The sequence below is a fragment of the Thamnophis sirtalis genome, unplaced genomic scaffold (genome assembly GCF_051295495.1).
Source record: "Thamnophis sirtalis isolate CommonGarterSnake01/CBP01778 unplaced genomic scaffold, rThaSir2_p1.2 scaffold_3, whole genome shotgun sequence".
Taxonomy (NCBI): Eukaryota; Metazoa; Chordata; class Lepidosauria; order Squamata; family Natricidae; genus Thamnophis; species Thamnophis sirtalis.
Window position 1 is genome coordinate 13,403,654 of NW_028261383.1, and position 14,755 is coordinate 13,418,408.

Here is a 14,755-nt window from a genome sequence, read left to right on the forward strand (position 1 = left end):
CAATTTGATTCCTGCCAAAATCCCTATTGCAGCTTAACTTTCTAAACAGAATGTATACCAAGAGTCCAATTAGAATAGCATTGCCAGGGACACCATGATCTAACTTCCGCTTCTCTTTTATAGGAGAACCCGAGTCCAAATCTTTTCCTCTGACGTTACCGGAGAATGTTGTAGAAGGCTCAGCCAAGGCCTCCTTTTGTGTGCTGGGTAAGTGAGATTCCGTGCTACACATTTTGGAAACTATTTCTGTCCTTACCACATAAGGTCCCTGGGTCAGTCTGGAAGCTGCTCCAATTCCATAGACAAATAGTCCTTAACTTACTACAGTTTGTTTAGTGACGTTCGAAGTTACAATGGCATTGAAAAAGTGAGGGATGATCCCTTTTCACACCTAGTGTATTACCGTTATGGCATCCCTGAAGTCACATGATCAAATTTCAAATGCTTGGTAACTGACTCATATTTATGACGGTTGCAGTGTCCCGGGGTCATGTGGTCACCTTTTCCGACCTTCTGACAAGCAAAGTCAATGGGGAAGCCAGATTCACTTAACAACTCGGTTACTAACTTAACAACTTCAGTGATTCACTTAACAACTGTGGCAAGAAACTATCTTCCCTCCCAAAGATTGGCCAACTATTCCATCTCTCAGGCTGGGGGGTGAAATTATACGCCCTTCAGAGAGGGTCCGCAATTTGGGAGTCCTCCTGGATCCTCAGCTGACTTTAGAACACCATTTGTCGGCTGTGACCAGGGGGACCTTTGCCCAGGTTCGCCTGGTGCACCAATTGCGACCCTACCTGAATTGGGAGGCCCTTCAGACAGTCACTCACGCCCTTGTGACCTCAAGACTGGATTACTGTAACACGCTCTACATGGGGCTGCCCTTAAAGAGTGTTCGAAGACTTCAGTTAGTCCAGAATGCAGCCGCGCGAGCGATTGTGGGTGCACCCAGGTACACCCACGTCACACCTATCCTCTGCGAGCTGCACTGGCTACCCATTAGTCTCCGGACCCGCTTCAAGGTGCTGGTCGTTACCTATAAAGCCCTACATGGCATCGGACCTGGGTACCTGAGAGACCGCCTCCTGCCGATTACCTCCCTCAGACCGATCAGATCTCACAGGTTAGGTCTCCTCTGGATTCCATCTGCCAGCCAATGTCGGCTGGCGACCCCCCCGGGGGAGAGCCTTCTCTGTTGCAGCTCCAGCCCTCTGGAATGACCTCCCCGTGGAGATCCGGACCCTTACTATTCTCCCGGTCTTCCGCAAAGCCACCAAGTCCTGGCTGCTCCAGCAGGCTGGGGGGCTTGTGAAACATCCAGCCCCACGGAAATTGTGAATGTTGCGTTTTTAAAGTGTTGTCTTTGTCTATTTATCCCCCTTCCTTGTCTATTGTGAGCCGCCCAGAGTCCTTTGGGAGTGGGCGGCATACAAGACAAATAAACTATAAACTATCTCATTTAGCAATGGAAATTCTGGGGTCGATTGTGGTCATAAGCTGAGGATTACCCGTATGGTTCATGGTTGACGGTTTTCCATTAAGCCTGAGCTGGGTGATTTCTAAGCCAACCCCTGGCTCTGATTCACTTAACAATGGTGGCAAGAAAGGTAATAAAATGGGGGGAAATTCACTTATCAGCAACAGAAATCTTGGGCTCAACTATGGTCGTAAGATGAGGACTGCTTGTATTCCAGCATGTTGGATAATCACTGTTGGATAATCACTGTGGTTGAAAGATTTAGGGCATTGGGATAAATGTAAGGACCTGCCTCCGTTACCTCTTAGGGAAAACATGACTTTTGAAACAATTGGCATTTCAAAAGGAACTTTTACGGAGAGAAAGTGATTGTAGAGAGGTCAGGCGGAATCTGAAGTTCCCACACAAGGCGTTAAGCTATTTTTCCCATTCAAGTTTTACCCCAATGGCCCGCGTTCCAAAATAGCTAATACAGTACCGCAAAGATGTTTTGAGAACTCCAAGGCATTAGGTTGATAATGATTCATCCTCAGGACCAGTGGTGGGTTCCGGATCCCATTGCAACTGCTACAGTTGCAATGGGGCCCAGCGTGCACCACATGAATGTGCGCCGATCCTGAAGCTGACATATTCGTACTTACTTCTTGTGATGCCTCTGCAAGCCTCTGCAACGCTCCAGCTGCTTGGCGGAGCGCTGTGCAGGTGCTGTGCACTCCGTGCGCGGAAGCTCCAAAGAGCTCAAATACAGATAAGGAGCTCGAGCGGCAGATGGGCCCTCCGGAGCATCGTACTGGAATGGTACGCGGTGCTCCAGGCAGGCACCAGTATGCCTGTACTGGGGCGTACCGCCTACAACCCACCACTGCTCAGGACGCCAGAACCTTGGTAACAGACTAGAACTGGCTAGGAGGAGTCCATCATGTTGACTTGGTCCCCCTCCCTAAATCCCACATGGTTACAGCAAAAGTGAAAGCATGTAAAGTATCTTGCCTCAGATGGCAACCCCCTCCACCTTGGAAGGGCAGCTTTCTGGCAGGGACCTGATACTAAGGTTGCAAGAAAGTTGGGGAGATTTCTCTTGATATTCAAACAGTGACATGTTTTGAGGGGGGAATCAAAGTTGGCAAGATCTTTTCTATCATATGTCCCCTTCTTTCCCTTTCTCAGGAGACATTTTAGGAGGAGCGATAAAGAATCTCAATCAGCTTCTCAAGATGCCCCACGGGTGTGGGGAGCAGAACATGGCCCTCTTTGTCCCCAATATCTACATCCTGAAATATCTCAATAACACTGGACAACTGACGGAGGAGATCAAAGCCAAGGCCATCGGATATATACAGACTGGTGAGAAGCATCCCACGGGAATTCTCCTCTCATTCTTTCCCTACTGCAGTTGGGAACTTTCAAAGGCTCAATTGATAGATCAGTCACTGATATTGACAGTCTCAATCATTAGTAATATAGAGAACCAGTTTGGTGTACGCTGACCTGGAAACCAGGAGATTGTGAGTTCTAGTACTTCCTGAGCACAAAAAAATGACTGAGTGATTTTGGGTTAGTTGCTCTCTCTTGGTTCAACTCACCTCAAAAGGTTGGTTGGGTAAAATACAAAAGGGTTGTGGGGAAGATAAAACAAGGAAGGAATATCATGCATATTCTCCCTTTTGAATTTCTTATAAAAAGTAGTAGATGAGGGATTACAATCTAATAAATAAATAAAATATTGCTCAATGGCTTGCTGTTCTGGACAATCCAGTTATCCTGCAATAGCAGAGACTAGAATAGAATAACAGAGTTGGAAGGGACCTTGGAGGTCTTCTAGTCCAACCTCCTGCTTAGGCAGGAAACCCTACACCATTTCAGACAAATGGTTATCCAATCTCTTTTTAAAAACTTCCAGTGTTGGATAATTCACAACTTCTGGAGGCAAGTTATTCCACTGATTAAATGTTCTAAGTGTTCGGAAATTTCTCCTTAGTTCTAAGTTGCTTCTCTCCTTGTTTAGTTTCCACCCATTGCTTCTTGTCCTACCCTCAGGTGCTTTGGAGAATAGCATGACTCCCTCTTCTTTGTGGCAACCCCTGAGATATCAAAATACTGCTATCATGTCACCCCACTCCTTTTTCTCATTAAACTAGACATACCCACTTTCAGCAATCGTTCTTTATATGTTTTAGCCTCCAGTCCCCTAATCATCTTTGTTGCTCTTCTCTGCACTCTTTTTAGAGTCTCCACATCTTTTTTACATCTTGGTAAACAAAAATGGATGCAGTATTGCCAGTGTGGCCTTACCAAGGCATTATAAAGTGGTATTAACACTTCACGTGATCTTGATTCTACCCCTGTTTATGCAGCCTAGAACTGTGTTCGCTTTTTTGGCAGCTCTTGCACACTGCTGGCTCCTATTTAAATGATTGTCCACTAGAGCTCCGAGATCCCTTTCACAGTTATTACAATTGTGTAATTTGTTTTTCTTGCCTAAACGTAGAACCTTACTTTTATCACCATTGAATTTCATTTTGTTAGATAGCGTCCAATGTTCAAATCTGTCACAACCCTTCTGTATCTTGAATCACAAATTTGAAGGAAGTATTTCAGTTGGGTTTGGAAATGCACAGGCTGCTCAGCTCACCTCTAAATTTTCTCCTCCGCTTCAGGCTATCAAAGGCAAACGAACTTCAAGCATCGCGATGGTTCTTACAGCGCTTTTGCAAAAAATATCGTAGAGGCAGGGAACACTTGGTAAGATTTCTTTGTTTTTAAGGTCACGGTTCTCAAACGTTCGACAATGATGGACTAACCAAATCAACATTCAAACAATTCAGGAACCATAAAGGAGAACATTTGTACCTCAGGGATGAAATGAGGAGTCCTTGGTGCTCTCTGAGCTTGGTTGTTTTCTTGCAGACGTTTCATTACTCTAACTAGGTAACATCATCAGTGCTAGTAGGAGGGTCTCCGTTTATATTCTGTGTCTTGCCTGTCTCTCTCTGTGTGTGTGTGTGGCGGTCTTAGAGATTCTTTGGTTGGGGATGTTTACTTGGCCAAGTCCAAAATTGCCAGGGAATTTCTAGATGCCTGGAACTCTGACAAATGACCCATCAATAGACACATAGACATTAACAACATCTATAGATTGTGCCAAAGAGACAAACGACCAGCCCAAAAGCCTGGTGGCACCTCTCCACCAGTAATCAGCACTCAGATCAGCATAGATTATCTCCAAAGTCAACCTCAGACCAGCAATCAAGTAAACAACACCCCAATTAAGAAACTATCAAAGTGCCTTCAGTAAACAGCCCAACCAAAGAATCTCTTAAGACCACCCCCACCCACAAGACATCAGAATATAAACTAGGGATCAGCATCCTGCGACTCTGGAGCCGCATGTGGCTCTTTCATCCCTCTGCTGTGGCTCCCTGTTGCTCAAAATATGTGTCACAACCAGCAATGTGCGACACCCACCGGCACACAATTTATTGAACTTTTCAACCCCCGGTAGGCCAACCATGGATAAATCCAAGAAAAGAAAAGTTTCAGAAGAAAACAGAATGTTTAATTCAACTACATATGATAGTTTTGTGGCCGCTCAGGAAATAGTCAGGCACAGGAAGGATTTTGTGGCTCCCGGTGTTTTCTTTTCTGTGGGAAACTGGTCCAAATGGCTCTTTGAGTGTTTAAGGTTGCCGACCCCTGATATAAACTGAGAGCAAATCTCACTCCTTACCAGTACTGATGATGTTATCTAGTTGGGCAATGAAACATCTGCAAGGAAACAAGCCACCTCAGAGAGCACCAAGGACCCCTCATTCAAGTGCAAAATATCACTTCCACACTACCAGCTTCTCACATTGTAACTTTACATTTTCCATCAAATGGGAAATAATTAAAAGTCCTTTCCAAATTAAATGAAGGCCTCCAAATCTAATTCTATAATTCCATGATTCTGTGATTCCATAAAATATGAGTTATGATCTTATCATTCTCAGTTTTGTAATTTTAATCAAAAATTAGACATTAGTTTCTGTACCATGGATCATATCATGACAATAGCTTTAAGACGCTGAGCTTGTCGATCAGAAAGGTTGGCAGTTCAGTGGTTTGAATCCCTAGTGCTCTGTAACAGAGTGAGCTCCCATTACTTGTCCCAGCTTCTGCCAACTGAGCAGTTCGAAAGCATGTAAAAATGCAAGTGGAAAAATAGGAACCACAGCGTTCTGTGTACCTTCGACATTTAGTCATGCCGGCCACATGACCACAGAGAGGTTTTCAGACAGCGCTGGCTCTTTGGCTTTGAAACGGAGATGAGCACCGCCCTCTAGAGTCATGAAGGACCAGCACATATGTGTGAGGGGAACCTTTACCTTTCCTGGTGAAGAATGTTATACAGTAGATATTTCCACAGGTAGTCCTCGAGTTACAATTACAATTGAGCCTAAAACTTCTGTTCCAGTTGTTAAGTGAGTTTTGCCCCCATTTACAACCTTTCTTGCCACAGTTGTTCAATTAGGAACATAGTTGTTCAGTGAATCTGGCTTCCCCAGTGACTTTGCTTGTCAGAAGGTCGCAAAAGGTGATCACATGACTCCTGGGACACCGCAACCATCATAGATATGAGCAGTTGCTGCAATGGTCCAAAGTCACTGTTTTCAGTGCTGTTGTAATTTGGAATGCTCACTAATCGAATGGTTGTAAATTAAGGACTATCCATAATGGGCTATGAGAACAACCTTGAGGGACAGGAGGAAAAGTTGCAATCAAGACAACAGTCAGATAAGGAAATCTGAGTCCAAAGCAGAAGTGTAATTTTAGGAAATGTCTCAGACTGGCCCTTCCTTACTTCTCTTGTAGATTACGGCAGGGAAGGGACAGAAACATTCAGACTTGCAAGATTCTGTTACTGTAACACAAAAACACTAAAATTATGAATACTCAAAGTGATTTTAATATTCATAATTTGGCTTTCCAAGTCTGGTCTACCTAGAAGGACCAGAAAGGACCTGGAAGGACATAACCAAAGGGCTAAGAGCAGGAGTATCCCCAGTCTAATTTTTTAGATATTCATCATTGTATTTCCACTTTATGCTTTTGTGATTTGGATTTCTGGTGTAAAATTACAGTTCCTCCTAGCAAAACACATACAGAGTTACAATTCAGACATGCCCTGTTTACTGTTGTCAGTTCTCCGAATGCTAATCCTTGTATTATTGCTTGGCAACTTCAAGGAAGGAGTTTCCAGCCATTGCTCCACTTTCCGGAACCAACTCATCAATGGTGAAAGAAGGCCAGAGGCAGCAATGGAGTCTCAGCAACTGAATGACGATGAACAGACTGTGGCTCACCTTTTAAAGCAGCGTTTCTCAATCTTGGCAACATTAAGATAGGTGGACCTCAACTTCCAGAATTCCATTGGAAACATGTTGGCTAGGGAATTGTGGAAATTGAAGTCCACCTAGTCTAAAGGTTGAGAAACATTGTATTAGAGAGAAAGGCAGCAGGGGCCACCACCTAGCTGGCCTTGGCTATACACCTGTCCCCAAAATCTAAGTAAGGTTGGTTCCCTTTAGTATTAGGAAATCCCATGGCTTTAGGCCAGTGATGGCGAACCTTTTCAACACCAAGTGCCCAAACGGGTATGTTGAAACTTGAAACCTGAAGACCAGCTGGCCAGCGTGCACATGCCTGTGTTTTGGCCAGTTTGGGGGCCATTTTTCAGGCTGTTTTCAGGCCATTTTTGGGCCATTTGGGAGGCATTTTCAGGCCATTTTTGTTTTCCTGCTGGAGCACCCAAAACTAAAATGGCCAAAAGCGGCCTGAAAATGGCCCAGAAATGGCCCAAAAATAGATTGTTTGGGGGCATTTTTGGCTGTTTTCATGCCATTTTCCGCCGCTTCAACAGCTAGCGACAGTATGAGTGCCCACAGAGAGGGCTCTGCATGCCACCTCTGGCACCTGTGCCATAGGTTCGCCATCACAGCTTTAGGCTAAACCTGGAAGTTGAGACAGCATCCCAGAAGAAAGCAATGGGAAGAGAGTGCCCTGTTGCTGCCAAGAACATCACACAGACATATTTATGTGGTCCCCAAGAGACACTCCCCCAATTTCTAGAGGGGTGTTTTTAAAAAGGGGAGGATGCAATTCATACAGCAGGGAAATGGTCCATTCCTCCCTACCAAGGGTGCAGGATTGAAGAGAAACAGGGTAAGCGTACAAGCGTCCATATTCAGGAATGGTTTAAAAAAGGTGAAGATAATTGCCTATAACTGTGCAACCATCAGATTACTGGTGAAAAAGGGGGCTTTGATTGTCCCGTTATAGCTGCCTTTCTAACTTTCTTGATACCTTCTTTCAATGGGTTCTTCAATCCCAAGATGGCCGAAGATTGTAGGATCTTGGGAACTAGAAAAAGAAAAATGAGGTTCTCCTGTGCTCTGGACTGTCTTTCAGGTTGACGGCTTTCGTGCTGAAATCTTTTGCTCAGGCGAGATCCATAATCTTTGTGGATGACAAGTACATCAACGACGCTCAGAAATTCCTGACCCAGCAGCAGGAGGATAATGGATGCTTTCGGAGCACTGGGTATCTTTTTCACAAGGAACTCCAGGTACAAGAGGCGGACGGGAGAAAATGGAGACATATCTTTGGAAATGAGAATAGGGTATATTGGGATTACCGGTACTCCTCGATTTACGACCACAATTCGGACCAGAATTTGATATAGTCACTAAGCAAGTCATCACGTGGCCAACCTGATTTTATGACCACTTTTACGGCACTTGTTAAATAAATCACCATGGTTTTTAAATGAATCTGGTTTCCCCAATTCACTTATTTTTTGTCCAAAACTGGCCAGGAATGTTGCATATTGTGATCTCACAAGACTTTGCAACTGTCGTAAATGAAAGCCAGTTGCCAAGGGCACAAATTCTGTTCATGGGATTGTGGGGTGGGGCGATGGGGTGGGTGTTATGAGTCATCATTTTGAGGATGCATAGAAAGCTGGATTCTCCAAGGCTGTTGGAACATTGGACCGTCGTTAAATGAACGAGCTCAAGAAAGAACGTATTTTTTTGAATTAATTGAATTGAATGAATTGAAGATACAGGCAGATTGAGTTGGTTTGGGAATGATCAGGAATTACTTTGGATTTCTAGTCTGGAAGAAAATATGTGCCGTCTTTCTGCTTATGAACAAGGACAGCATTGACAAAACAAAAAGACTCGTGAATATTCAGCAGTCAGGATTTAACATTTTACATGAAAAACTGACAAGAGTATCTTCAGCCCAAGGATGCTTTTTCAGGGGGCAAGTTTCTTTGGAGACAGAGGAACCATTTGCGCTTCAGTTTGAGATTCAGACAGGACAGACTCAACCTTCGAAGACAGCCTGTGCCCTGCCTTCAACAGGGAAGGGACACAGGGCAGAAAACTTCCTGCAGCCAAGAAAACTCCACACTCATTTGCACTACTCAGGTGACCCTGAGAACACAGATAAACCCCCCAGTGGCCTCAATGACCCACTAAAAGAATTCAAATGACCAGCTGTCTGCAAGGAATGTAAATCCTTCCATTCTCCACCATCCAGTCAGAGCCGAAGAAGCTTCTTGGTTGAGAAGTGAAACGTCTTCAAAAGAAAAGACAAGAAAGTCCAGTTGCCTCCTGAAAAAGCACCACTGGGATTTCTCTATTGCTCAGTTCCCAAGACTCTATGATTTCTTGTGAGGGAGATATCATATAGATATGGAAAATTGGAGGGATGAGCCAAGAGCCAAGGTGGCGCAGTGGTTAAATGCAGCACTGCAGGCTACTGCTAGATCAGCAGTTCAGCGGTTCAAATCTCACCGGCTCAGGGTTGACTCAGCCTTCCATCCTTCCGAGGTGGGTAAAATGAGGACCCAGATTGTTGGGGGCAATATGCTGACTCTCTGTAAACCGCTTAGAGAGGCCTGAAAGGCCTATGAAGCGGTATATAAGTCTACTGCTATTGCTATTGCTATTGGGATGATAGAAGGTGGTGGAAGTTCTTTGTATAATAGGTGCAGCTGATCTCTCTCTCTCTCTCTCTCCTGCAGGGGGGAGTTGATGACCTGACTACTCTTTCAACTTACATCACCATTGCGTTGCTGGAAGTGCCGCTACCTCCCACTGTAAGTGTGCAAAGTGCAACCATGATAGCAGTGAGGAAAAACATGTTCAAGTTCCCACTTGGTCATGGATTTCACAATCATTTAGGCTACTGAAATAGATCGTATCTGACTAGCTTCATGGCACATGCAAAGCCATGTCATAGTCTGATGAAGCCAAAATGTAGCTGTATAAGCTGAATAAGCCCATAAGGACATCTTCCTTATCCCTCCTCTTCTCCAATCAATTCTGTCCTTTTCTCCCTCCACTCAATTAAGAGGCACGGTGGCTCAGTGGCTTAATCTCAGAGATGGTCTCAATGCTGGTGGTTTGAGCTGAAGCCCTCTGTGGCAGGATGAGCTCCTGTCACTTGCCTTAGCTTCTGTCCTCCTAACAATTCAAAAGTACGTTTTATACAACTAAATAGAAAGGCACTACTTTGGTGAGGAGACAACCTGTTGCTCTGTGCAGGCAATCAGATTCCTGACGCCTTTGAAACTTTTCGGTTGTGGTGCCTATTTGCGAGGCACTCCGGGAAGGGAGGGGGCCCTGGGTGATGCGGCAGAAAGAACCGCTCGACTTTCTCTTTGGTGTAAAGCCAGCTCACCCTCCTGTGGCGCACATTGGGAAGCGTGCAAGTGTGTCCTATAACAGGGCTGGTACCTTGACAAGTGTGTACTATAACAGGGCATTCTTATTCCAAGGAAGATATTCACAGTCTTCTTTAGCAAGATTTGTTGAAAGGAGCAGGAAAGGGTGTTTGACAACATCAGCAGCTTTCACATTAGGACCATGTTGCCTTTCAACACATTAGGGTGAAGCCTTTTTGACTTTCTGTCTAAGGGCTTTTGTGTGAACTGGAAAGAAGGGGCTTCTTTTAGCAAATAACAGAGGCAATCTTGATTTGCCTGCTCCTGCTCATCTCATGCTTGACCCACCAGCATTCTCATCTTGGACTTGGAATTGCTAAGACTCGTTCCCAAAACACAGGAGCAGGTAGGAAGAGCAAGTAGCTGGTAGGGGCTCAGGCAGCAGAAATGCCACGATGAGCAGCGCAAGGATTGACAGTTGCTCTTCATTCATCCTGAGCTTCTGGGTTCTTTCTTTTCCTTGGAGGAAGAAAATAACAAGTGGCTTGCATCAATTAGACCATCAACTTGCTGTTGGTGTATTGTTGTGAAGACTGTTTAAGTTAACAACTTAAATGAATAATAAAGCCAATTTCATCACAGGGCTTTGCTGAGATCCTGAGTTTCTCCACAATCTCCTTTCGGGAACCTTCCTCCTCCCCCTCCTCCATTTCAAGTGTTGAAGGAGATACACAGTTCTGGTTCTTGCATTTTTGGTTGGCTCAATCCCTGTTATTTTAGGCTGTTGTTGTGTGGTTTTGATATTGTCTCCAGGGGTGAAAAAATTAGCAACTGGTTCTCTGCCTGGTTGCTGGGTGGGCGTGGCCATGGGGTGTGGTCTACTTCACCTCCGGCGCCATGACAGGGTGTGTGGGTTTGCCCTCCCCAGGCTGTGGAGGCATTCCTCAAGTATCAGGGAGGTCGAAAACAGGACCATTTCTGGACTTCCGTGGGGCCTGTTTTTCTGCTTTCCTTGAGCCTCTGGGAGAGTGAAAATGGCGTCCCTCAGCCCTCCGGAAGCCGGAAACAGGCTCATTTCTGGACTTCTGGGAGGCCCATTTCTCCCAGAGCCTCTATGTGGGCCCTGCATTTACTTGGCATGATGAACTTGCTGTGGCGAGACTCCTGGGAGTGGTGGGGTGGGGTTGGTGGAGCCAAGTAGTCCTCCCAACTACCAGTTTGACAAACCAGATGTAAAATTAGCATCCCGAACTGGTTTGAACTGGCTGAATCCCACCCCTTGTTGTCTCCATCTTCTTCTGGATCTGCATCGTATTCTTTGGCCTTCTCTTTTTCTATATGCTTCAATGGTATAGACAAAATCTCAAGACATTCTCTCTAAATGACCACTTAATTTGCCATTTTTGCATATAGTTTAACATTGGATCTATTCCATTTCTCTCTCTTACGATCTCGTTTTTTTAAAATTTTATCCCTTCTGATCACTCCAGTAGCTTTCCTCAAACATCTCATTTCCATGATGATTAACTTTCGCTTATGTTTTACTACAAATGACCACAACACTAGGAATATAAGAGGGAGATGAATATGCTTTGTATACTGCTATATTGACTTCCATTACCCGTCTTCTCCTCTGCAGCATTCCGTGGTGCAAAATGCTTTAGTTTGCCTGGAGAATGCGACTGAAGCAAAAGAGATGCACGTTTATCTCCGGGCTCTGTTGGCGTACGCTTTTGCTTTGGCGGGGAAAGAGGAGAAGAGGCAAGAAATGTTGGACTCCCTTCTAAAAGTAGCTGTGAAGGATGGTGAGAAATGAGTTCTTTGTTATGAAAATTAGGTACCCTCCAAAGAAATTGGAAATGTGCAGCAAACTTTATTGGCGTGCAAAGAATAATGTTCATTGGACCCTCCTCCTCCCCCAATCAAGCCTATAACCCCAAGTTTTTTTTCATACAGAATTATACTTTATTAATTAAATGTATTTGCTGCCCATCTCACTATATGAGGATGGAAACAAACACCGATTCCATGAATAATTTCCTAATGACAACTGGAAGGAAATAAGTGGGCAGATGAGCTGGAGAAGATATGCCTTCTGGCCATCATGGAATGAATCTGTCTCTCACATTAGGAACGTATTAACACTCAGCACCTTATAATGGGGTGGTAATGGGGTGGCTTATTTGGCTTGAGGGTCAGTGAAATCTGTTTAATTGTAGTCCTCAAGGTAATTGAACCCAGAGTCATGATTAAAAGTCATTGCAGTCATGCGTTGAGGCGTCAGGTGACCGGATTCAAAGTTATGATCATTTTGTTATGACAGTCATTAAGTAAACATGGTGGTTGTCTAGTTTTTTGCTAGCAACGGGAAGTAAAAATGCTAGTAGAGCTGAGGAATTTGTTCAGTATCTAACGGATAAAGTCGCTCGGATTCGGACAGAGCTGGACTCCAATTGCACGGTACCAGCCGAGGTACCGGGGGAAGGTCTTGAGCGTATTTCATGGATTGAGTTTCAACTTGTCTCTCCTGAGGAAGTGGACCAAGTGCCTCCACTTGTATACTGGACCCGTGCCCCTCCTGGCTGGTCTCGACCAGCAGGGAGGTGACACGCGGCTGGATCCGGACGATTTCTCCTTAGTTCTAGGGTGCTTCTCTCCTTGATTAGTTTCCACCCATTGCTTTTTGTCCGGCCTTCTTTGGAGAATAGCTTGACTCCCTCTTCTTTGTGGCAGCCCCTGAGATATTGGAATACTGCTATCATGTCTCCCCTAGTCCTTTTTTTCATTAAATTGGACATACCCAATTCCAGCGACTGTTTGCTTCCAATGACCATTGGAGGTTACAAGAGCCCTGGAAAGAGTGACTTACGGCCATTATGCTGCCACTACCATTGTACCATCCCCATGGGCATGTGATTTACATTGGGATGTTTGTCAGCTGACTCACATTTATGATGGATGCAGTGTCCCAGGGTCATGGGATCCCCTTTTGCGACCTTCTGACCAGCAGAGTCAATGGGGAAACCAGATTCAATTAACAACCGGTTTACTAATGTAACAGCTACAGTGATTCACTTAACAACTGTGGCAAGGAAAGTCGTAAAATGGGGCAAAACTGACTTAACAATTTTCTCACTTAGCGACATCAGTTTTGGGCTTAATTGTGGTGGTAGGTTTACTTTTGTAATTCCAAAACTGGTTATAGGTAGCTGTGGGGAGACCCGTCATAACTTTGGACAATTGTTAATAGCAATAGCAATAGCAATAGCAGTAGACTTATATACCGCTTCATAGGCCTTACAGGCCTCTCTAAGCGGTTTACAGAGAGTCAGCATATTGCCCCCAACAATCTGGGTCCTCATTTTACCCACCTCGGAAGGATGGAAGGCTGAGTCAACCCTGAGCCGGTGAGATTTGAACCGCTGACCTGCTGATCTAGCAGTAGCCTGCAGTGCTGCATTTAACCACTGCGCCACCTTGGCTCCTGTTAAGTAACCGGTTGTACATTGAGGTCACCTGGAATGTGCTTCTCCTGTTGTCCAATTGCATAGGGCTTGATAACAGGGAGGCCAAACGTTTTTGTACAGATACCACTTGAAACTTGGTATATCTTGGTGCATGGACTGTGTGTGTAACTCAAAGTTAACTTCTCTCTTTGAAGAGGATGGCTCTATCCACTGGGAGAGGACCTGGAAGCCAAGGCAGAGATCTGATTTTCCACACTCAACACGTGCTCCATCCTTTGAAGTAGAGATGACCTCCTATGTGCTCCTTGCTTTACTGAAAAAAGAACCGTACCCCTCCGAGGAAGAATTAACGTCATCAGCTGCCATTGTCAAATGGTTGACCAAACAACAGAATTCCCGTGGAGGATTTGCCTCTTCACAGGTATGTTTGTTCCTCACAAATTTTCAAGAGGATGCAGGAAGGAGCAATTGGAAACAAACCTGATGTGATATGTTATGACTTGGTATGGCCTCCAGATGTGTCAGAGTCTCAGCTCCCAGGGTGACCAGCCGAGGTGTATCATTCAAGAGAGATAACTGCCTAACAGTGAGGACAATTACAGCTGGACTTCAGAAATTGTGGGCGCTCCAGCACTGGAGGTTTTCCAGCATTCTGTTCTGTTCCATTCCATTCCTTTGCTTTCTCTTGCAGGATACAGTGGTGGCTCTCCAGGCTCTGTCCCAATACAAGACACTTACTTATTCCAAGGATGGCATCGATGCGAGAGCGACCTTGAGTACAGGAGATGCTGTCCTGAGAGAATTCCATGTAGACAGGCACAATTCTCTGCTGCTCCAGTGCCAAGATCTGCCCCAAGTGCCAGGGAACTACAAGGCTGAGGTGACCGGTTGCATCTTTATGAAGGTGAGTGCCCTGGTGAGAGAAGAGACCACTGCCGCTGCCTAGCGATGATCTGTTTTGGGTTCTCAATGGCCTTTTGGGAATGCAAGTTGAGAAGAAAAGACATGAAGAAAGTGAGCAAATTAAGTAAGGGAGGGAGAACATCTTTGAGAACATAAGAGCAGCCAGGTCAGATTAGGCCACTTAAGACCAGC

The 14,755-nt window shown here is 45.0% G+C and overlaps 1 protein-coding gene across 1 annotated transcript in view; it reads left to right on the plus strand.

Annotated features, from left to right (window-relative positions):
* Nucleotides 1-14,755, plus strand: part of LOC106545173 (alpha-2-macroglobulin-like) — a 69,510-nt gene that overhangs the window by 46,976 nt on the left and 7,779 nt on the right. Inside the window, exons 24-31 of the mRNA XM_087711342.1 lie at nt 124-207; nt 2,648-2,824; nt 4,138-4,222; nt 7,928-8,084; nt 9,552-9,626; nt 11,833-11,998; nt 13,855-14,081; nt 14,352-14,564. Of these exons, the coding sequence (XP_087567468.1) occupies nt 124-207; nt 2,648-2,824; nt 4,138-4,222; nt 7,928-8,084; nt 9,552-9,626; nt 11,833-11,998; nt 13,855-14,081; nt 14,352-14,564 (1,184 nt within the window). The remainder of the gene's footprint in view (nt 1-123; nt 208-2,647; nt 2,825-4,137; nt 4,223-7,927; nt 8,085-9,551; nt 9,627-11,832; nt 11,999-13,854; nt 14,082-14,351; nt 14,565-14,755) is intronic.